A 24,255-nucleotide genomic window follows, 5' to 3' on the forward strand; every position below is an offset into this window, starting at 1 on the left:
TCTGTGCCAGCTGTACCCTTCCCTGGATTTTTGTTTTTGAAAAGTCTAACCACAGCCAGTATTTATTGGACTATGGCTCCGGAGACCAGGGTTTGATTCCCAGCTCAGCCATCAAGGCCATTGGGTGACCATGGGCAAGTCACACACTCTCAGCCCCAGAAAACCCCATGATACGTTCATCTTAGGGGTGGCATAAGTTGGAAATGACTTGAAGGCGCACGCACACAACAACAATAGAAATCACATGGCAATTTATTTAGCTTTTGAATTAATAGCAGCATCAACACTGGGAGGATAGTAAAGGATGGCTAGAGAAACACAAACATTTAGTGTCAGTTGCAGCAACATGTCTGTAATAATGCAATTAAATTTGTGCTGGGGAAAAACACAATCCTACTGTAGCACCTTTACTATCCTTCCAGTGTTGATGGTGCTATTGATTCAAAAGATCAATACTTGCTATGTGATTTCTATTGTTGTTGCTGTGTGTGTGCCTTCAAGTCATTTCCAACTTATGCCAATTGTAGCTCCATGTGCCTGTCTGCAACAGACAAGATAAACAGCAGTTGCCTTGAATCACTTAAGGAGCATCTCTGAACACAAAAACACAGAAAATAGGAGAGAGCAGGTAGTCACATCTCACCACTATGTTTAAAAAATATAGATTTATAGGTTTGGCTGCCTGACCAAAGGAAAAGTGGAGGCTGGTGTATTTGCTCAAATGGAACGAAGAAGCAAGCAAGACTGCTGTAGGGAACTTTCCTTGCTATTCTTCTCTGCAGTTTGACACCGCTCACATCTTTTATCCTTCTAATAAGGTCCCTTCTCTGCTTTCCTTCCCCGCAGGTTAGCCTGAATGATTCCCACAACCAGATGGTGGTGCATTGGGCTGGAGAGAAGAGTAATGTGATTGTGGCCCTGGCTCGGGATAGTTTAGCCTTGATGGGTCCCAAGTTAAGCGATGTAAGTATTTCCAAGGCACAATTTATTTTCCTTATGTCTTTACTTTTAATTTCAAGGAGGAAGATGTCGTCGTGAATCAAGTGGTGGCTCATTTATTACTCGACAGTGAGTAACGTTGCTGCTGTATTTTGCAGTTCAAGCAAGGGAAAAGCAGCTCCCTGATGACACTCTAAAAATGATATTTACTGTAGAGAGGTTTAGCAGGAAATTGGAATTCTCAAGAACATATTTAAAAAATATAATTGAATGTTACTCCTAGAAAAGATGTTTTAATCCCTGTAGTCCCTTCCCTGAGAATGCCAGCTGTGTGATCACTAACCAGGAACAATTGTATTCCAGGGAATGATCCCAATATGCCCAGGAGCTGGCAGTATATATTGTACTATGGACCTGGAGCCAGGAATTATGCAGCCCTCCTGATATTCTTGGACTGCAGCTCCTAGCACTCTTCAACGTTAGCAGTGCAGTCTAGAAATCAAGGTTGCTTAGAAAGCAAATTAAGCAAAAACCAATCCTATTCACAACAGCAGTGCAGTCAGTTCTCCATATTCAACTATCCATGGCTTGAAAATGTTAAAAAAATTCCAATAAACAAACCTTGATTTTGCCATTTTATATAGGAGACCTAGGCCCAATACAGACAAGCCAAAATAAAGCTGCTTCAGGTCACTTTGGAGATATGCTATTTAAATAATACATGTGTCCTAAGAGTCCAGAAGCTGCGCCAAAGCTGTGCTCCAGTCCTTAGGACTAGATTGTGGCTTTGGTGCCGCTTCCGGAGTCTTAGAACGCATACAACATTTAAACAGCATACCTCCAAAGTGACCCGAAGCAGCTTTATTTTGGTCTCTCTGTATGGGGCGCTAATTTTAAACTGTGCCATTGTATTTAATGGGACTTGAGCATCCACAGAGTTTGGTATCCACGGAAAGTCCTGGAACCAAACCCCAGCGGATAGCAAGAGCCCACTGTAAATTAAAAAAAAAATTAGCACTTAAAATATAATTGTGAAAACAGAACTAACAACACCCCTTCTTTTCAAAAGACTCTTCTGAAGCAACCAGTTTCAAAGCATTTCTGAAGTCTTTGCTTGCTGGTGGCAGTAGAGCAGAGAAAGGACCAGCTGGACCTCTTGTGGAAGGGAGTCCCACAGGCTGGGAGCAAATGATCGATTCTTAGGGAGGTTTCCCTTTTTGATGCTGTGAGAAACTGAGAAACCAACCTTCTTTATTGTTTGTAACAGCAGCATTTCCCCTTGCTAGGTTTACGTGTCTTACGACTATGGGAAGGCGTTTAAAAAGATATCAGAGAAGTTCAACTTTGGTCCAGGGAATACCAGCCAAGCCGTGATTGCTCAGTTCTACCATAGCCCAGCTGACAATAAAAGGGTAAGGAATGAAAATAATAAAAAGAAGGAAAGAACCAAATAATTTATGCACCCAAATTCTGTTTGTTAAGAAGATTTATACACTTGCCCTCTGAATATTTGTCAGTTTTGTTTGGGGGTTGAAACTTGGGTCGGGTTGACACTTTTGCTGGAGAAAAACTATTTGATGCCAATATAATTGGTTTCCTTCCCTTTCCCCAAACGGAGGCTGCTTTCCGCCTCTTAGATTTTGCTTTCCTCCTTGTTTGCAGTGGATCAAGTGGGTGATCTCATTCAGTGAGATCATGACAGATTGTTGATAGGAAGCTGAATAATGACTTCACATTTAATGCGAAGATGTTACCAAATGTCAGGGAAGCATCTTCTGCTGCTGTTGCTTTGGGTGCTTTGCTGGAATATTAATTGCTCTTGGATCACTGGTTTTGCTGATGGTTAGATGGCTACTGCTGATGGTGTTATTTTGTTATGACATGCTTTCAGATTTTTTTATTCTTGGAATGGCCTTAAGCACTGAATGAACAAGAAAGGAGAATATACACACACACACACACACACAGAGAGAGAGAGAGAGAGAGAGGTAGAGTGATGGAGAATCAGACTTCACTTTGTCACAAATGCAGTTTCCTTTATACAAGTAGTTCAGAATCATGTTCATTCTTTATATAGATGAGGCATGGTCAAGGATCTGGAAAACTTTCTTATGGGTAAAAGTTATTGTTTCCACAGTCCTTGTACCAGCATCCTGTGTCCATGCTGTGGGAGATGGAGTGTGGGAGTTGTAGTCCAACTCCTCCCCTCAGTTTTGACACAGTGCTTTGAGTTATTATACCCATTTTACAGATGCGTTGAATAGCATACATGTTAGGTGAGTTGGTCACATTCACCCCTCCCATGAAAGGGGATTCTATTAGCAAAATGTAATGCTATTTTAAACAGATCTACAAGTTTTTCTTCTTCAAAACCTGGTTTCATTAGCACAGAGTTCCTGCCATATATTTAGAGCAAACCAAAAGAGGCCTGCGGGTACCTCACACAGGCAAAACAATACGACTCAACAATAACCGAACAGACGTCTGATTAATATTAACGGGTTCATGCAGCCGAGGGAAATATGTGTGTCTCCTGAGGATTATGAACTGCATTTGATCAGGACAACTGATGAATTAATTTCTAAGGGGCAAAAACACGCACACAAAAACAACCCAGATTGGAAAATAAAAGTCTCTCATCCATTAATTTTTAATTTTTCTTACAGGGGAAAAAAAAAAGCCAAGGCTTGGTGTTTGTTTGCAGTGGCAGATGTGTACCACACAGCTGTGATTCCTAAACCATTAGCTGTTGTGGGGCCCAAGCAAAGCTGGAATGTGTCTTGCAGAAATTCAAATGCATCATTTCTAACCTCCTCCTCTCAGTGTCCCTTGAAAAGGGGAAGTTCTGCACAATGCTATCTCTTCTGCCATTGGCGTAGAGTCCTAAGGCAAATGTAGATAGTCCAGGGGTTATAACTGTGCCATTTTCTGTCATCCTCTGGACTCACCATTTTTAGTGAAACAGAAAGTGACCCAGAAATCCTTTCCAGTTTTCCACAAATATAATCTGAGACAGTAAAAGATGTGTGCATGTCAGGAAACAGATAGCATCCAGCGAAAGAACTGGCCCTACAGGAGTTCTCTGCAGTTCTGATTCTGTACCTTTATTGAATTTATTGTTAATGAAGGTAGGTGCCACAACAAACTACAAAGCCCAGGATTCCATAGGATGGAACCATGAAGTGGTGTCAAACTGCAGTAATTCTGCAGTATGGCAGCAGCCCTAGATGTGATCTGTTTCTTAAGAGGAACGTTAAGGATGCTCTGGGTTCATGCAACAAGTGACAGTATGGTAGAATAACAGAAAAATCACCATTGCTGGTGACATCCTATCTTCAAATTGAACCCTGAGTATGTTGGAAAAAGGAGAGGCTGAAAGGTACCAGTAAGCCCCATTAACTGATGTATTCAGCCTTAACGAATAATGCTAATTGTTACATGGATATGATTTATGATATGGTAGTGGTGGAAAGGAATGGAAGAGTGAGCAGACTGGCCAGCAAAACAGAAATAATACAGTGTCATAACAAAATGTTCTAACCTTTGCTTCAGTAACTCTGATAGGAATCAAAATGTACTGTAGTCCAAATGGCAGGTACAGAACAGAGCGGATGGGATATTCCAAAGTGTGACATTTTCAATATAATATTTCAGTGTCACACGGTTACAAGCAGAGAACATGTACAGTGTCCAGATAGTTTAATTGGGATGGGTACATATATGTTCATGTACAGACTGAGTTTCCTTTACCAGAATTTCAAAATATTCCAAAATTGTCCACATGGGTGACTGAGATAGTGACATCTTTGCTTTCTGATGGTTCAGTGTATGCAAATGACTCCATATTACTTCCAGTCGCTGTTTTGGGGAGCACTCGGGGGACTGTGGACCCTTGGCTCCTGTGTATTTGCCCAGCTTTGCTCCATATAATGGGATAGCTTAGCATGGTTATGAAAGACTCTCATGCAATAAAAAATTGCTCATGAGTCTGCATTTGGGTTTATAAAAATTGTGAATTGCATAGTTGGCTCACACAGGGGAACAGTACAGTGCAGCCCAACAGACTTGGCCAGAATTCCTGGGCCAAAATGTTGGGCAGTATCCTACCCCTGACCAAGGACCCTCCACGTGTTTTGGACTACAGAACCAGTCATCCCCACCCAATTGGCAGGAGATTTAGTGACGTTGCCGTCTGAAAGATCCAAAATGCTCCTGACTGGGGACCCCCTTGGTTTGTGGTGTTTGCTGTGCAGGAGATTCTGACTGAGAAACCAATATTCCATTATGTAAATGTGACTTTTGATGGCTGAGTGATTTTTCTTTCTCTCCCACCTCTGGTTTCTTCCTCTTCTCTCCTCTCCTCTCTTCCCTTCCCCAGTATATTTTTGTGGACGCCTACACGCAGTACCTCTGGCTCACGACCGACTTTTGCAAGACCGTTCAGGGTTTCCCGATTCCCTTCAAAGCCTCAGACCTCCTTTTGCACAGCCGGTTCCCAAACCTCGTCTTGGGCTTTGATAAGTCCCATCCCAACAAACAAGTGAGTACTGTGGCTCTCCTTGGATGGCTGAAAGTGACCGTGGATCCCTGCCAGTGTTCTCCTTGGCAGGGTATACGATGTTCCATCCAAAAAGCACCTAGATAATCTTTTCCCTGTCTTCTGGACTTTTCCTGTGCACGGTTTAGTTTGTCAGTTCTTTGCAGCAAAGAACCTGCTTTATTTTTTCCCCTTTTAGAATAGGCTTTACTGTATTTGGACAGTATCCCTGTAGACATAATAACAGCCAGAATGCAGGCAAGTGACAGTTACCAAAGCTTCTAACAAAGAAGCTTCTTTTCATAAAGACCTTTTATGCTCACTCCTCTTTTCTTCCTTGACTTCTGTCTAGTGGAAAGCTTTTTAGCAGCTTCAGTATAGGGAGGAGGATGAAGGAGGGCTGGAGAAACGCAGATTTTTGGTGTAGCATTACAGCTGTGAGTCTGTTATAAACAATGCAGTAAGATGGGAAAGAGAGGGATTCTACTCTAGACAATTCCATTGTGGATGTGTGTACTTGCTCACAATAGGCAAAGTAACCAGCAGCTGCCTGGTTTTAATAACAGTAGCAATAGTAGTAGTAACAATAATAATAATTTCGTACCAAGCTCTCCCAGTGGATTGAGGTAGAGAACAACAACAGTCAACAGACAAAGATCAGTTAAAAAGACACATCAATAAAAAGAACAAACAAGATGTACACACATTAAAACAATTTGAATTGTTTTGATACATCAGTCACCTTGGGTATTTTGTGAGTGTGTTTCCTATCTGCTGTCAGCCAGCTCAAATCCCAGATTTGGAAAAAAGTGGGATATAAATAAAAATAAAATAAAATGATGATGATGATGATGATGATGATGAAGATTCCTCCAGAGAAAGGTGACCTTAGAGCCTGTCCAGTCTCTTGCAATGCCCACATCACCATAGGCAGAGACAACGCTGGTTTTGACCAGTCAGCATCCATTTTTTCCAAACCCCATTGTGTTGCTTTTGTTTTGCTTTGTGTGTCTGTGTGGAAACAAGGCCTCTGGCAGCATTACTCATCGTCTGTCCATTGTGGAACGATGCCCATGGAAATAAGAAAATAGGCCAGTGTCCCTGTCTTAACCCCCCTTTCTCCCTCCCCGTTCCAACAAGAAGCAGCCCTTTGTTTCTCTACAGGACCGGCTCACATTGTTCTCACAGGCTCACATTGTTCTCACATCGGGGCTTGAAATGGGCAGGATCTGGGAGGCAGAGAGACGCCAGACAGCGAGCATACTGTGCTGCCTTGAAAATTGGCAGGCATGGCAATGTTTGTCTTCCATGGTCACATACCAGCATTTGTGCGGTTTTGTTTTGTTTTTCCTTTCCCTTCACTGTTTGGATATCTGCTTCACCACAATTGATAGATGGTTAATTCCTTCGGGAGTTGTTGTTTGGTGGTGAAGAGCCGAGAGACAATATCTCCGCTTTTCCCAGTCTTGTTGGCTGGGGTTGCTTTCCCTGGTTAAAAATAAAAAATATAATAAAATTGAGTGTCTCTCTCAGCAGCAGTTAAGAGGAAAGGAATTATCGCATGCCCTCCCTGACCTTTTCTGTCTATTGGCAAGCTCTCCCTGTTCTGCATTCCCTCCTTTCCATTTTCATGGCTTCACTCTGATCTGGCAGGAGAGATGCTCACTGCTTGCCTGAGGGGAAAGTAAAGAAGGATAGAGGAATTTCTGGGCGCATAGATTTGTGCCTCCAGAGCATGGAGCTGTGGAATGCTCCTATTTTGTTGGGGTCAGCGAGCCAGCCATGCCCAGTTCCCAAGATATTGCATTCAATCCTGCAACATCTCTTTTACATTTCTGTCTACACCAAAATCCCCTCCATGAAAGGCCAGTCATTATTTATTTATTTATTTATTTATTAATGTTAGGTCCACTGAGTATGCATGCACAGTCCCCTTTGGACTTTGGGGTTCCCCTTCCCCAAATATTTTTGTACTTCTGCCACCCAGCCTCCAGTTTCCATCTAAATTCCCATTGTATGTAGGTTTTTATTTACTTATAGCCCACTATTCTGTTGGTATAGGGACTCAAGGTGGCTAACAAACTTTAAAACAGAACAAGTTAAAAACTATATAAAGCATTAAAATGTAGATATAAAGTTTAAAAGGCAATTAAATAATTTTATGAAATTGAAAACGTTAAAATTGAAAATACTGCAAACTATACAAACCTTGCACAGCTTTTAATGTCCAGCCCTTGTCAGTTTTGAGAAATCCTTGGAGGCATAGGCTCTACAGACAGGCCAAAATAAAGCTGCTTTGAGTCACTTTGGAGGTATGACGTTTCAATGAATGAGTCCTAAGAGTCTGGAAGCTGCACCAAAGCTGCACTCCAGTCCTTAGGACTGGAGCGTGGCTTTGGTGAGGCTTCTGGACTCTTAGGATGCATGTATCATTGAAACACCATACCTCCAAAGTGACTCAAAGCAGCTTTATTTTGGCCTGTCTGTATCAGGCCATAATATTGCTTTTATCTGCCACCAAAAGGAGATCAGGGATAGAGCCATTTTGGGTCCATATGTAACTGGACTTTTGCCTGTGTATCAGAGGTAAAGGCTTTACAGATCATTTCTAAACCCACGTTAACATGGGGAGTAGGTTTCAGTGGAACTGAGTGTGGTACTTTCATTCAGATGTGGAGATGTGGAGGATTTTGCAGCCTTAATGTGAATTGAAACGATGTTCTTGGATCTGTTTGGGAGGGATATGTTCTTAAACCCTAAGTGCAGGATTTGCCCTTTTGTGAATTATTGTGGAGCTCCTGGGTTTGGCTGATCTCCATGTTCTAATTTTTCAGCTTTGGAAATCGGATGATTTTGGGCAGACATGGATAATGATTCATGAACATGTGAAATCGTTTTCTTGGTAAGTTTTGGAATTTTCGGTGAAGCCCTTATAGAGCCTCTTCTTTCTCCCTGCATCATCTCACTTCTTCCACTCCCATTATGAACCGGTTTACCCATTATTCCAAATAAAGTGGTTGAATCCCAACCCTGCCAGTCAAGAAGGAAGGCAGGAGTATGTGTGCGTTATAGTTTTGCCACTACCATAAGAAAAACAAAGTCACTTCCAAATAAATAACTGGAACACCAGGGAGAGGAGTACACAAAGGATCTTGCAGTACTTTGGAGACTAACTGAAGGATAGAAGTTGGTGGGTTCAAGTCTATGAATGCACATGCTACCAACTTCTTTCCTTTGGCTCAAAACTGCTGCAAGATCCCTTTGCATACTGATTTTCCAGACCAACCCAGCTATGGCTTGGAATTCTACCAAGAGGAGGAGTATGTTAAAATTTTTCCCTGAGCTGGTTTTGAGTAGTGAAGCTCCTTGTTCAAATGCCCTTGCAACCACAATTTATGATATCCATTTGTTTGTTGTCTTCAAGCTAAAACTGTACAATGGGGAAATTGACGGTAGTCTGCCTTATACGACGGTTGTAAGAATCACTTATTTGGCAGGTATGAAGTGCTCTCGATTTTTAATAGGTGTGTGTATGAATATAATTTTTACTTTTTTCCCTCCTGATAAGGGGAATTGAACCATATGACAAGCCGAATGCAGTTTACATAGAGCGGCACGAACCTACGCGATCCTCCACTATCCTTCGCAGCACCGATTTCTTTCAAACCAGGGAAAACAAAGAGATTCTTTTGGAGGATGTTGAAGACTTCCAACTCAGGGACAAATATCTGTTTGCAACCAAGTCTGTGGTAGGGAACCCTGGCATCTAATCACTGTGGATTTTCCAAGCTTTAAACCAAGGTATGTGACCCTCCAGCTGTTGTTGGACTGCAGCTCCCAGCATCCCTCAACATTATCTGGGGTTGCTAGGATTTGTGGTCCAATGATACCTGGAAGGCTACAGCCTGCTCACCCCTGCTTTACAATGAAGTGGGCAACTGTGATGCATGTACTATATATACTCATGTATACGTCTAGAAATTTTAATTTTTAAAAAAATATCAGCCCAAAAAACCTGGGTTGACTTATCCATGGGTACATAATGTCTTAACTCTTATCAAAAAAGGAACATCCCTTTCTCTGAATAGAGTGGCAAAAGGCAAGAGTGTAGTTCATCCAGGGAGAACTTAAAAGAAGCACCATCCCCTCTCTATGCCACTTCAGACATTTTTAAATTAGTCTGAGTGGGAAAATAGCAGCCTGTCTTGGCATCATTTTCTATTCCTTCATCCATTACATCCTTTGTTATGAGCCCCAAAGTTTTATCTTGGACTTATACACGGATTATATAAAAATCCATAATTTTAGCCCTCAAACCTGCTCTTATACATGAGGTTGACTTACCAGTATAGTCAAGCATATATGGTAATTTTCTGCCTTGGGAGTCTTTTGGGGCTGCATGAACTGCCAAAAATGGCACCCCCAGAACCAGAAAAAACCTGGAAGTGTCCAGAAGACTATTTCTGGGTTTTGAAAAAATAAGTATTTTTAGTGTTAAATGATGCTGGCAGCGGTGTTCCTGCAACCTATTCAGTGTGTTTTTGTTCTTAGAGGTGCCCAGAAGAGGCCAGGGAAATTTGTTTAGGCCTGGGAAAAAGGGCTGGTTTGGGAATTTGGAGCAGCCAAGGGCCACAAAAGAAGCCAGTGGGGTCCTTATACAGCTTCATGTTGCTCAACTCTGCTTTAAACATACACATAGTTAATGAACTCAAACAACATCCATTGAAATAGCAGGGAGGCCTCTCTGCTTTTGAAGGAAGGGATCAGACACTTTAAGCACGCCAAGGTTTGCTACGACAGTGCCATTCCAAACGGTGTTTTGCAAGGCTTACTGTCTTACAAATGGAAGAATAGGAAAGGAACGTGTTGTGAACTTCAGAGGGGAAACCACCAGGGTATCTCTGCTGACTTTCCTTTGTAATTGGAGTTTATTATTTCTTCAAGGGGCTCCGGCAGAGAGCTTGGTGCTTATTGATGCTGTGCATTTCCAGCGGGAGAGAGTTAAAATAACCCAGAAACATATTGACATAAGCAGTCACAGGTGTATCAGTGGGCTTCTTGCAAATAAGGCAGTAGATACTTGGATCTAGTGCACGGTGCATTGTAATTGCCAGCTCTTGTGATAAATGTGTTGAAGCTGCACACAGAATTTACCTGGATGAGATATTCAAATGCTATTGGCGATGACTGCTTTTAAGCAGGGGACTCTAGAATATTTACCCTGGGGAATTAGGACCTATTTTTTTCTCTTCAGATTTTTATAACAAGAAAATATGTGTTCTGCAATTGGAATCCTTTACTGAAGATGCCTGATGAGACCTGGATTCAAATCCCCATCCCACCCCCAGTTTATTTACTGTGTTTCTAAGCTACTTCAAAGGGTTATTATTAGGATAAAAAGAGGGATATGTATGCTTTGAGAGCCAGTATGGTGCAGTGGTTTCAGCATTGGTGTTGGACTGTGGAGATCATGGTTCAAACCTCAGCTAGGCTATATAAACCCATTAGATGACCTTGGGCAAGTCACACTCCTCTCAATCTCGGGCAAAGGCAATGGCAACCCCCCTCTGAAGAAACTTAACAAGAAAACCTCAGGATAGGTTTGTCTTAGGGTTGCCATAAGTCGGAAAGGACTTGAAGGCCAACAACAAGAACAATGCATGCTGTTCTGAGCTCTTTATAGGAAGGATGGTATAAAAATGCAATAAATAGGGTGGGGGGAATTTCAGTGGGAGTAATCATATCCAATGCATGGGTGTGCAACAGCAGAGTTAAAACGTATTTCTGTAAGCACTTGATTTCAGTACTTCAGGCAGATCTAGGTCAATGTGAAGCTCCAGAGCACTGAAAGGAAAGTTTAGATGCCTGTAAGTAATAGGGAAAATGACATGACAGGAGAATTGGGAAATGGAAGGTGGGGGTTTCATGGCAAAGGAAGACCATCTGCAGTATTTCAGGGGGGGAATGTGGGTGAACTAGAACATGGCTTTGAGATTTGCCTGCCCCCAAGTCTCTGCATGCAGGCAGTGGCAAAAGGAGCCCCATAGTGCAGTGGCCAGAATGCTTGGGTTGCAGGATTTCCTGGTTTCAATCCATAGTTGTTGCTGTGTACCAACAAGGGCCCTGTTGTACTATTTCACGGTTGTAACAGCAACAAATACTGTACCCATTTTTTCAAAACCAAAGGTGAACTTTTGGAGCCACCCCTTTTAGCATTTTTTTTTGGCAATCTGTGTGGCCCCTGGCAGATTTCAAGAGCCCCTTGAATCTGTCATAGTTGCCCACCTCCTAGTTTAAAAATGTCAAGTGCCACTGGACAGAAAAAGAAAGTGCTGGTCCCGATTTGGTTTAAGGCATTTGCCTGTTCAGATGAACAAGAAATAAAAATATGTTGATGACAATCTTGTTGGGAAAACACCCCCCTCCCCATACTATTTTTGAAGCCAGCAAAGAGAGGAATCCCAAAACGTACTTACAACATTTGTAGTATTTCTTAATTGCTTGGATGGTGACCAGCAATTGCATGAGTATTGGCGTAGGCTTGAGACCCAAAACCACGGTAATATAAGCCATCCTGCTGAAATGATTGAATTTGTCTGGGTTGGGACCACAGTGAGTTTGGAGAGGTTAAGTGGTCCTTAGCAGACTTGGCAGACTTAGAAAGTCCCCCCCCCACTTAAATCAGAAAAAGGGTGTGTGCAGACCTGTAAAAGTTTCTTGATTCACTGTAGCTGCATAAAAGACCCAGGTAAGAAGGGTAGTCTAGATATGCTTATCTAGATAAGTCTAGATATGCTTACAGTAGTGATTGTTTGCTTCCAGAGAATCCACCAGATTTTAGCCTGAGCTTTAAAGAAGATATCCAAAATATGGAATCCTAGCTCGCAAATTACCTTTCCTGCCTTGGATAGTTCTTAATGGTTTGGTTCCAGGGTCCCATTCACACTACCCAATTATAGTGCTATATTTCATGTTACTTACTGTGGCAACATCCTGTGCAAGCTTGGAAATTGGAACTTTAGGGAGCAATTCTCAGCAAGGGAGTTCTAGTGCCTCCACAAACTACAAACCCTAGGATTCTACAAGACATTGCCAAAGGGGAATACAGCATGAGGATGGCAATGCAGTATCAGTATGAGTGATGTGGTTTCACTTACCCACGCCAAGGAAAAGGTCTCTTCAGCATCTGGAGGTGCTCCAGCGTGAGTCTATAGTCAACCTCCAGCAGAAGTTGCCTATAGAATCGTGTTGGAGGATCTCCAGAAACCAATCTAGGCATCTGGTCCTCCAACCCAACTTTATAGACCTTCCAACAGAAATATAGGGTTTGCCACTATCTTTAATTCTCACCATCTGCAGTAAGTTTGGAAACATATCACCCACATATACTGGGGTCATACTGTATAGCACTATAATGGGTTACAGGTTATCTGAAGGGCTGTATCTTCTTCTATGAACCTGCTCAGGCTTGGAGGTTTTTGGTGCATGCCTTTCTCTTGACCTCACGGCCCTTACAGATACGTCTGCTGTCAGATATGTCTGCTGTCAGCTGTCTTGAGTCTCTGTATTTGGAATAAGGTGGAATGTAAACAAACAAACAAACAAACAACAACAACAACATAGGTGAGGGCCTTATTAGTAGTAGCTCCCAGATTCCCTTTTAAGGAGCAGATAATGGCCCCTTTGTTGATAAGTGAAGTCTTTTCTGTTCTACACTTTTTTGGGAACAGACTCTTTTCAAGAAGAAGGCGTTCAATAGCGTTCTTTTCTGTTTCTCTTTTTTGTGTTTTTAATAGAAATATTTGATTGTTTGATTGATTGATTCACTTTTGTATCTTGCCTTTCTCCTGACCAAGGACCCAGAAATGTACTGTGCAGAGGTTAAAAGTCAATTCAACATCCGATCTGTTAAAAACCCATGATTCAACACAGTTTCAAAATACATTTAAAGGATAAAGACATACAAAATCAAAACGAAGCACACCATTTTAAATATTGCTTTGCCACATTAAACATCTATGTCTGGTTTAGTTAAACTTTTAACATTAATTTCTTGTATGTTTTCCACCTGTTTGTGTTTTTAGCTGTATCTGTTCCAATTGTTGTTAAGCAGCTTTTTGAGTTTGAGTCCTGGGGAAAATGTGGGATATAAATACATAAAAAAGCAATAGGAATACCTGTTAATGATTGTCATATAACCTTCTTGCAAACTGTTACAAGTTTCGGATCAAAGGGATGTTTATGGTTTCTTTCTCTACTTTTTTGCAGCGTCTTTTGGGCTCTCAGCAACAAACGTCTGTTCAGCTGTGGGTATCCTTTAACCGCAAACCTATGCAAGCAGCCCAGTTTGTGACAAGGCACCCTATTAAGGTATTTACATATGTATATGGGAAGGTTGGCGTTTCAAAGAGAAAGCTTCAGGAGATGGGTGTTCTTTTAGTTGGTTTTTAAAATATATAAAAGAGACTTGTAAGTAAATGTTCTGTTTGGGAATCTCGGCCAGCTATGCCCACTTCCAGAATACTCCATTCTGCTCCTTCTCCCTTTTGGTTTTATATTTCCCCCCACAGCAGTCACTGTGTACAACCCCCATATCTGTGGAGGATACCTCCCTGGATAATAGTAAATCCTATTGAAATGAATGATTTCCAGCAGAGGCATACCATAGAATCATTTTGGAGGACCTAGAAATGCTTAGAGAGAACCCTTCTCTAGGAATATTTAGGTCAGTGGTTCCCAAACGTTGGTCCTCCAGGTGTTTTGGACTTCAACTCCGACAAGACTCAGCCAGCTTGCCAACTGTCAGGAATCATGGGAGCCGAAGTCCAAAACATGTGGAGGACCACGGTTTGAGAATCACTGATCTAGGTCCTCCAGTGTGACTCTGTGGTCAGTTTCCAGCAGAAACATCCCATAGAATTGAGCTGGTGGACCTATAAAGTGCCTAGAGAGAACCTTTTTTTGGACATGGGATCGTATTGTATTTCTTGTCCACTGGACACTCTCAGTTCCCATTGGTTGTTTTGGGGAGTTCTCCGCTTTTTTAAAAATGGGGTGCCACGTTGGTATTTTTAATAACTCGTTCCTTTGGTAAGGGAAAACCCAACACAACCTTTGTGTATACCCATTGCAACTGCCCTGAAAGGAAACATTATCACATCTATTTTAGACAGGAGATGATGAGTCAGAGGAGAAAAAAAAAGGGTTGGCTAAAGCTACCTAGTTAGAGAGGTGTGGGATTTGAGCTGAAAATTTGACTCTCACTTCACACGTCAGACTGCTGAGCTGTAACCCTTGAGTGCATTTGAAGTATAAAAAGAGAAAGAGGCTATTTCTCTCATTTATTTTTTCTTGAAGGAATACTATATTGCGGACACATCTGAAGACCAGGTGTTTGTGTGTGTCAGTCACAGTAACAACAGCACCAACCTCTACATCTCAGAAGCAGAAGGCCTACGATTTTCACTGACTTTGGAGAACATTCTCTATTATAGCCCTGGAGGAGTTGGGAGTGACACTTTGGTCAGGTAAGGAGACTCCTGTGGTCCTTCACTGAGAAAGGAGACATTATCCAAGGTTCCCTTTGTCCTGGCACATTTTCTCAAACCATTTCTCAAATCAACATATGATTCCTGTTTCAACAACAGTGGCCTGGAACAAACTAATGCTAATACAGGTTGAGCATCTTTTATCCAGAATCCCAAAATCTGAAATACTCCAGAATCCCAAATTGTTCACATGCACAACAGAGATAGTGACACCCTTGATTTCTGATATTATATTAATAACAATATTCTGATATCATATTAATAACAATAGTACAGGATTTCGGGGCTGCCCACATATGCAGAAAACATTATTCTTGAAACATAACTTGCAGGCTGTTCTCCATATCGTATAAAATTATACTTAAGCTGTGCGTACAAGGTATACATGAAACATAAATGCATTTTATGTTTAGAATTGGGCCCCATCTCCAATTTATTTAATTATGTATATGCAAATATTCAAAAATAAAAATAAATCCAAAATACTCCTGGTCCCAGGCATTTTGAATAAGGGAGACTCTGTCTGTACATTAGTTTCTAATACATTCATCACCTTCCTTGCTATGGTTGGACCTTATTTTAATTTAGGTGCACGATTTAGATTTGTTATGGGGAACCTTTGGCTGTCTTGATTATTGGACTGCAATTCCCATGATGCCCAGTTATTATGTTTGCTGGCTAGGGTTTGTAAGAGTTAAAATCGAAAAGATCAGGAAGGCTAAAACATTCTCCTCCCAGTTTTTAAGGACCAAGTTTTCTCAGAAGTTCCACCACCACCAAGTCAAAAGATATCTGGTGAAATTGATGGGAACTCAACTTAGGACAGATATAAAAATGGTTGACCCAATATGTATTTAGTGCACAATACCGTGGGATGTGATCAGTGGCCACTGGCTCAGATGGTTTCAAAACTAGAGTTAAACAAACCTCAATGTCCTTTTTGACAAAGTGAACATCATGAAAAACACAGTGGCTGAGTCATGGTACCTGAACTGAACCTCCCGTTTCAGAGGCAGTATACCTTTCAGTGAGAAAGAAAGATCGGTGTAGTGGTTTGACTTTTGGGCTATGTCTCTGGAGATCAGGGTTCGTATCCTGGCTCAGTCATGCAAGCCCATTGGGTGACCTTAGGCAAGTCACATGCACTCAGCCTCAGGGGAAGGCCATGGCCAACCTCCTTTGAACACAACCTGCTAAGAAACCTCATGATAGACTTGCCTTAGGATTACCATAAATCAGTGCCAATGACTTGAAAGCATATAAAAACAACAGCAACAGACCTTTTAATCTTAGATGCAAGGGTAGAGGAGGCATTGTCTTCATAACCTGGTTCTGAAAAACCTGTTTGTAGAGTGCACTGCTGGAAAAGCTTGATTCAGCAGTTTTGCATTTTTACAGAATCCCATTGGGAGAGAGAAATATTTGGGAAACAGTGCCTATGCATGCGGGACCTGCAACAAAATGTTGAATTGTTGAAAGCTGTTCATGGTGCCAGCAGGTCATGCCTTCCTCCATGCTACTTCATCCCATTTCCTCCTCCCTCCTCGTTTTCTTCTCCATTTCATACAGTTGGTCACATTCTGTGCCCAACTGAGCATACTCAGTCAGCCTTGGTCTATTTTTAAATCCCACCCACTCCCTTGAGGGTTTTTATTTTCCTCTGAAAGATGTTTCACACTCCCACAGACCTCAAGGGGTTTCCACCAAACCTGTTGTCACCTCCCTCTTGTTTCTCACTAGTCCTATTTAAGCTCCATTGCCAGTGTAGTTCAACCCTTGAATGAATTCTTAGTATATAGCAGGCGTATGTAAACTGCAGTCCTGGGGCTGCGTTGAAGTCCCTGAAAGCAGATTTTATGGTTCTTGACCCCTCCATATTCTCCAGGCTGTGCTTTTTTGGACCCAAATAGAAAAGCAAATTGCTTCTCATACTTTCCAGGAACAGCAGTTCATCTTTCAAAGTTGCTTGCTGCACCCTCTCCCGCTGCTGCTTAGCATAAATATCACAAACAAAATGCTATAAAAACAAAATAAAGTGCAATAAACAAAATGCTATAAAAGCACATGACTGCAGAACACATAAGAAATCATTACAAAATCATGATGCGCAAAACCACAGCCACGAAACCACTTTTGTTATGTGGCTTCAAGTCATTTCCGAGCTACGGCAACCCTAAGGAGAAACTATTACAGGGGTTTCTCGGAGAGATTTGTTCAGAGGGGTTTGCCTTCGCTTTCCTCTGAGGCCGAGAGAGTGTGACTTGTCCAAGGTAATCCAGTGGGTTTCATGGCCAACCAGGAATTCAAAACCCTGGTCTCCAGAGTTCTAGTCCAGTGCTCAGACCACTACACCACACTGACTCTTAGATGAACACAAAACCACTGAATCAGTGTGTACTAAATTGCATGCACAGGGGTAAACATGAAAGGTACACAAACTTGTAATGATTTTTACAGTTGTGATTTTATTGTAGCATTTTGTTTGTTGTTTTGGTTTTGGACTTCTGCCTCCTTTTGTGATCTATAACATAAAAGGCTATCTGTTTTCCAAATGAGACATCTGCCCATTTCTAGGTTTGAGTAGGGCATTTTTGTGAATCTTTGTAGTCCCCTGTATCCTTTACAGTTGCCCACCCCTCAAATATAGGGAAGATAATCATGATTACCATGTCTAAATATACAGGACAGACATCGCAGGATCACAGGAGCAAGTGCACAAAGCCATGCGGTGCCAGCTTCCAAACCAAACTTTCTTGCGCCTTCCAAGTCACCTGTCATCTTATGGTGACTCCATTAATTTTGTAGGGTTTATTTAGGTAAGGAATACTTAGAGATGGGTTTGCCAATACTAATCTTAGCCATTCAAAATCCAAATCTGCTCTCTACTGGTTGAACCTAGCAGTTGCTGTTCCTCCTTCCTTGCATGTTCTCTGCCAAGCCAAAGCCAGTTTCGTGGTCAATCGTGTCATTAGGCCAGGACTAAGGGGTAACACTTTACAGAATACCTCCCTTGAATGTAGAATTGTTGGCTTACCACATATTGAATGCAGCAAAACTGGGATAGGGTAAGGCAACAGGCCAGAGTTTGAAAGATTGGAGCCAGGAAAAAATTCTTTTCTGCACTAAACCTCCTTGATTTCCCATGGCTGCTGATGTATTCTGGTAGTTGGAGCTCCCAAAAGTAATCTTTCTAGGGTCTCTGTTAAAGTCTGGAGTTGAAAACTGACAAATATTGTACCACTAATGCTATTAGGAACATTAGCAGAATTAATCCAGTTTTGCTTTAACTTCCGTGGCTCAGTTATATGGTATTTGGAGCTGTGCAGTTTGTTGTGGCACCAGAGCTCTTTGGCAGAGAAGGCTAAGTATCTCGCAAAACTACAAATGCCAGAATTCAATAGGATTGAGCCATGGCAGTTAAAGTAGTGTCAAAATGCATTATTTCTGCAGTGCTGATGCAGTTATGGAATAAATATGTCTTCCTGTGCTGTGATGCCTCTTAAAACTATTTCTTTATTGGCATATTTTTTACAGTACAGAAAGTTCCCGCTTGGGACCATATTTTAATTTCTGTTCTCAATAGCCAACTATTTTGAAGCCTGAAACCTGATTGCAGTGCCTGGGTCTACTATGTTGTGTTTGCTTCTCTTCCGGCAGATACTTTGCAAACGAGCCCTTTGCGGACTTCCACCGGGTCGAGGGGGTGCCGGGGGTCTATATTGCCACCTTGATCAACGGCTTGTTCAGCGAGGAGAACATGCACTCCGTCATCACCTTCGACAAAGGTGGGACTTGGGAATTTCTCCAGGCTCCAGAGTATACTCGCTATGGCGAAAAGATTAATTGTGAGGTAATGATGCCTACAAAGAAATCCCGTTGCTTCTTAAAAGGGCTTTTAGGAGTGGTCATTGTATTCTTTTTTTCGCCTGTGTGAGGTCAAGCAGAAACTGTAAAAGTGGGTGCAGTGGGTCATGAACTGAGGATTGGCGTCCTTTGCTTAGAAAAGTCTTTTTTAGAAGTAGTTTGTTCTTGTTGCTTAGTGTAACATTTGACGAAGAGAGTTTTCCTATCAGAATGCTTGTGAACATTCCTAAAATGCCATCTAAAGGTAACATTTTAAAATAACTAGAAGTGGTTGCTCATAACATTTGGTGGAGTAACTTTATTCTCACTCAGTACATGAGTTCAGCAGGTCCAAATATTGCAACAAGATTGATGACCAGGGCTGGTTATAGGGAGTATATGACTCCTTTCTTGAGACTATTCCACTGGCTCTTGGTCTGTTTCTGGCCACAATTAAAAGTGCTGGTCATATAACCAAAAAATCCTAGAGCTTGAAGAGACCCTAAGGGCATTGTAGTCCAACTCCCTGCCATGCAGGAATACACAGTCAAAGCACTCCTGAAAGATGGCCATAGAGCCTCGCTTTAAAAATCTCCAAAGAAAGAGACTCTACCATTCTCTGGGGCAACATTTTCCACTGTCCAGAAGCTTTTACTGTCAGGAGGTTCTTCCTAATGTTGAGGTGTAATCTCTTTCCCTGTAGTTTGCATCCATTGCTCCGCGTCCTGTTCTCTGGAGCTGCAGAAAACAAACTTGCTCCATCTTCCGTATGACATCCTTTCAGATATTTAAACAGAGATATCATATCACTTTTAACCTTCTCTTCCCCAGAGAAAGTACAATGCTTCCTCCTCCAGCTTTTCCTGGTTGCTTTACTTGGAAGGAGCAAGCGATACAAATTTGTAAGCTTAGGAATTATACTCAGGAATTTTTATCTCTTTTGTAGAAAGCATATACTTTTTGTGTGCTTTTGTCTATTGTCCTGGATTCCAGATGGCAAAGCATCTCAGTTCTGTTACAAGAGGGCAGTGATATGTTTTCTTTTCTTTTCTTTTAACCTTGAGATTTAACAAGTTCATTGTGACATAAAAGCAGGGATGGGGAACTGTTCCAGCAATTGAAGGCTGCCCATCTGGCCCTCAGGTTTGTTAGTTCTCTCTGATCATTTCTCAGAGAGGAGCAGATATGGAAACCTTGAAATGAATCCTTACAGAACTGAGCTCTGCTTTGCAGCCTGAGCAAAAGTGTTGCATTGAGCTGCACTTCTATTTGCATTCCTGGGACGCTGTTGAACCAGGGCTTGCTTTCTGAACAGGCGTATATACAACTGAGCTGCGGTTGTTGAGAAAATGTAAAAACTGCCCACTTTCAGTCTTTTGGATTTACTGTCTCCACTTTGCCTCACCCACTTGTTGGTGGTGACCCCATAGAGCTTTCCCAAACTAGAAATTCAGCTCCAGGCTGAAAAGTATTTTTCTCTCTTTTGACACAAAGTTTGTGGTCTAGATGCCAATTTTGCAAATGGGCAAAGTGACCGCTTGAGCAGTTAGTTTTAAACAAACATGAGAAGAAGAGTTTACACACCCGAGACAGTGTTGCACAATGAGGATGGTGGTTGTTCTTGTTGATATATTCATTTATACCCCATTTCCGCCCAGAATTGGAACTCAGCATGGCTTACAGTTTAAAACAATAGCGCAATTAAAATCATACCAAAGTGAACAACTGCAGTCCAGGTTTGCACTGGTATGGAAAAGCTAAGGGTTCAGATTCCCATTCAGCTCAATGGGTGATTTGAGGTATTGCGTCTCTCTTCTACACTGCAGAAATAATCCAGTTTCACACTACTTTAACTGCCATGGCTGAGTGCTGTGGAATTTTGGGAACTGTAGTTTTGTGATACATTTAGACACCTCTTTCAGAGATCTCTGGTGCCACAATTAACTATAATTCCCAGGATTCCATAGCACTGAGCCGTGGCAGTTACAGTGGTGTCAAGATGGATTATTTCTGCAGCGCAGATGCCCTCTTAGTAATATCTACCTCACAGGGTTGTTGTTGTCAGGACAAAAATGGGAGAGTTGTAGCCCTTGAAGGAAAGGTGGGATTATATACTACAAATGAAAACAAATGACAAAGACAAGGAAGCATTTGCTTTGAATGTAAAACTTTCCTTATGTCTGTTAATCTAATTGACGGATCTAACAGAATAGGAGAACAATTGACCTTTTAATGTAGTTGGGAATGTCTTACGGTTGCTAATTTTATAGTTACTCAGTTTTTAAGGTAGATTTTTATCCTGAGCATTTTGCTCTCCTGCTGTGCCTTTTAATTGTCTCTGTTTGTCCTCATTATTTATTGCCATGCTTTACTTTCAGTTTACAAGGTTTCTTCAGATTTTCTTTTAGTGGGGCAGGCAATACATTAAACTGAAAGACAAAACAACCGGCCACCTGCATTACAGTATGTTCATCAGTTCTTTAAGGAGCCGCAGGGTTTTTGTTCCCCCTTCATGAGTTCCCTTCTCTTCCCATTTGTTTTAACCTATTAAGCAAAATAAGCAAATTGCATTAAAAATGCAGCCTGTTCATTTTGAAACTGAAGTTGTGTGCATTGAACACTTGCAAATGCATGCATAAAAGGAATTTTTTTAGCCTCCCCAGAACTATGCTTATTCAGGGGAGGATGCAGGGCTTGGAAAAGTTCCTTTTTTTTTTTTTTTTTTTTGGACTTCCACTCCTGGAACCGATGGACAGCATAGCCATTAGGCATGTGAGCTAGGGGATTCTGGGGGTAGTAATCCCCCAAAGGAATTTTCCATGCTATGAATAAAGATCCTCACTCAGCAGTGCATGCGGGATCACTCCCTATTTTCAGGAGAGGGCAATGCAGCTCTGTCCCGCAAGGTGACTCAAGTGACACTGGGATTGTTCAATTCTCCTAGCTTTCTCAGGGCTGCTCCCTTCACCTGGCCCAGCGGCTGAGTCAGCTCCTCAACTTCCAGTTGCGCAGGATGCCCATCTTGTCCAAAGAGTCTGCTCCAGGATTGATCATTGCAACAGGTATGATGGCTGTTTTGACTTTGGTTTGTGGTAGGGGTGGGCAAATTATGGTCCATAGGCTGCGACGGGCTCCCAAGGCTGTTTTTGGCTGCATCCACACTGCAGATATAATCCAGTTTGACACCACTTTAACTGACATGGCTTGAGGCTATGGAATTCAGGGAGATATTTCCTCAGAAATATTTCCACTGATGTTAGAATTTAAAGACATTGCCATGTTAGTTTGGAAAATCGGTATGCAAAGAGAGGTCTCTCAGAAGGCAATATTGGAGGTCTCTCATTCATAGGGTCACCATAAGTCAAAGTCCGCTTGATCACAGTTAACAGTAACAACATGAATGGACGTGGAACAGGATCTTGCAATACCTTTGAGGCTAAGGCTACACACACTGCAGAAATAATCCAGTTTGACACCAGTTTACCTAACATGGTTCCACCCTATGGAACCCTGGGATTTATAGTTTGTTGTGGCACCAGAGCTCTCCGACAGAGAACGCTAAAAGTATCACAAAACTACAAACCCCAGAATTCCATAGTACTGAGCTATGGCAGTTATGGTGGTGTCAAACTGGATTAAGTCTGCAGTGCAGATGCGGCTTCTGTGAAAGATAGAAAGATGAGGTTTTGTAGACTTGACCCAATTTTTCTCAGTGCATCTACAGTCTCAAAGGTGTTGCAAGATCCCTTTGTATGTGCATTGATGTTGTTCTTGTTAACTGCCATCAAGGCAACTTTGACTTATGATGACCCTGTAAATGGGGGACCTCCAATCTTCTCTCTCTAACACTTATATGTATATAGTTTTCAGATTTTTAAAAGATCTGGTCAATATAAACCAGTTGGACTCCTAAGACACTATGCAGCAATAATGTACACCTCATTGAGAAATTGATGGTTCACCTGTTTCTTTTTCTAGGTTCCGTGGGCAAGAACATGGCAAGCAAAATGAATGTGTACATTTCTAGCAGTGCAGGTGTCCGATGGAAAGAGGTAAGGCATGTGGAATTTGTACTCCATGGAGTCTTCCTCTTGTGGTCCTCTGGCAAAGGAATCCATGGTGAAATGAATTGTTGAGTCCATGAGTTGTTCAGTCAAGCAGTCCATGATGAAACTGTGTTCACTACAGATGCACCAAATGAGAACCACTATTGCAAGGGAGGGCCAGATTGAATTTCAGAGACAATCTTGGGGTCTCTGTTCTAATGCCAAAGGCAAAGGAGGTGGAACCAAAAATGCCAGTGTATTGTAGCTTTAAGCTTTTACTGTGAGCAATAAGGAGGGGTATTTCACTATGCAGAGCAGAGGTGGGCAACTTCATGAGACTGGGAGCCAGTTTACTCCCAGCAATTACCAATTACCTCTGTTTTCCTCTGCACATTTTCTCAAAATGGTAACAGGAACTGAAGGCACATCTCTTCCTGTTGCTATTTTGAGAACGACTATAGAGGAAAGAGAGTCAGCATGGTACTGGTTTGAGTAGGACTCTGGAGATTGGAATTTGATTCCCTGCTCAGCCATGGAAACCCGCTGGGTGACCTTGAGTAATTCACAGACTCTCAGCCTCAGAAAATCCTGTGATAGGTCCGCCTTAAGGTTGACATAAGTTGGAAGTGAAAAGGGAGCTGTTCTGCAAACCTAAAAAAATTCAACAAGAAGTGAAGACTTGGTCTCTTCTTGTCACCATTTTGAGAGAGATTGCAAAGGAAAAAATAGTATTGGGAAGTATATATGCAGTTCTGTGTGTAAGAGTTCCTTGAGCATATGCAGAATACTCAGTGCTCCCTACACTCTTAACCAACCTACTCTCATGCCTCACAAATTAGAGCATCTGGGTCAAAAGCTTATCACTTCCACATAGATCTGGATCCCTGTGTTTCTCAGTTCAGAAACTAAACATTAATTAAGAAATTAAACAGAAATTAAGTATTTTCAAATATAATGATGACATTGCTAACATTGCTTCACCAAATCAGGGCTTCCAAACAAGAGGACATGCCTGGTTTGCTTTCATGTCTTAAGTTTCATATGTTATGCTTGGCTGTCTGCCTTCAAAAGCATTGCCACAATGCAATGGGATTCTTTCTTATTTGGCTGAGAGTGGTTGGGTGCAGGAGGGAGGAAAGGCTTGTGTGAGCAGCCAAAGACTTTTGTTTCTCTTCCATCAGAGTAGGGGCTTGGCCCAAATTTTAAGAAGGCTTTTGGCCCGTTGGGCAGTCTGGCTTGCAGTGGGTTTTGCGGCAGGCTCCCTCTGACTGGTGTTAGGCTAAACCTGCTTTTGAACATCTGCAAAGTGTTTAAAGACTGTTAGAGTGTTGTGGGTTTGGCT

General features: G+C 41.9%; 1 protein-coding gene across 1 annotated transcript in view; it reads left to right on the forward strand.

Moving 5' to 3' along the window:
• Positions 1-24,255, forward strand: part of LOC121933996 (sortilin-related receptor-like) — an 87,836-nt gene that overhangs the window by 10,873 nt on the left and 52,708 nt on the right. Inside the window, exons 2-11 of the mRNA XM_042473975.1 lie at positions 847-963; positions 2,226-2,351; positions 5,318-5,479; positions 8,311-8,378; positions 9,045-9,225; positions 13,745-13,846; positions 14,834-15,003; positions 18,682-18,874; positions 21,812-21,929; positions 22,846-22,919. Of these exons, the coding sequence (XP_042329909.1) occupies positions 847-963; positions 2,226-2,351; positions 5,318-5,479; positions 8,311-8,378; positions 9,045-9,225; positions 13,745-13,846; positions 14,834-15,003; positions 18,682-18,874; positions 21,812-21,929; positions 22,846-22,919 (1,311 nt within the window). The remainder of the gene's footprint in view (positions 1-846; positions 964-2,225; positions 2,352-5,317; positions 5,480-8,310; positions 8,379-9,044; positions 9,226-13,744; positions 13,847-14,833; positions 15,004-18,681; positions 18,875-21,811; positions 21,930-22,845; positions 22,920-24,255) is intronic.

Source organism: Sceloporus undulatus, chromosome 6 (genome assembly GCF_019175285.1).
Source record: "Sceloporus undulatus isolate JIND9_A2432 ecotype Alabama chromosome 6, SceUnd_v1.1, whole genome shotgun sequence".
Lineage (NCBI taxonomy): Eukaryota > Metazoa > Chordata > Lepidosauria > Squamata > Phrynosomatidae > Sceloporus > Sceloporus undulatus.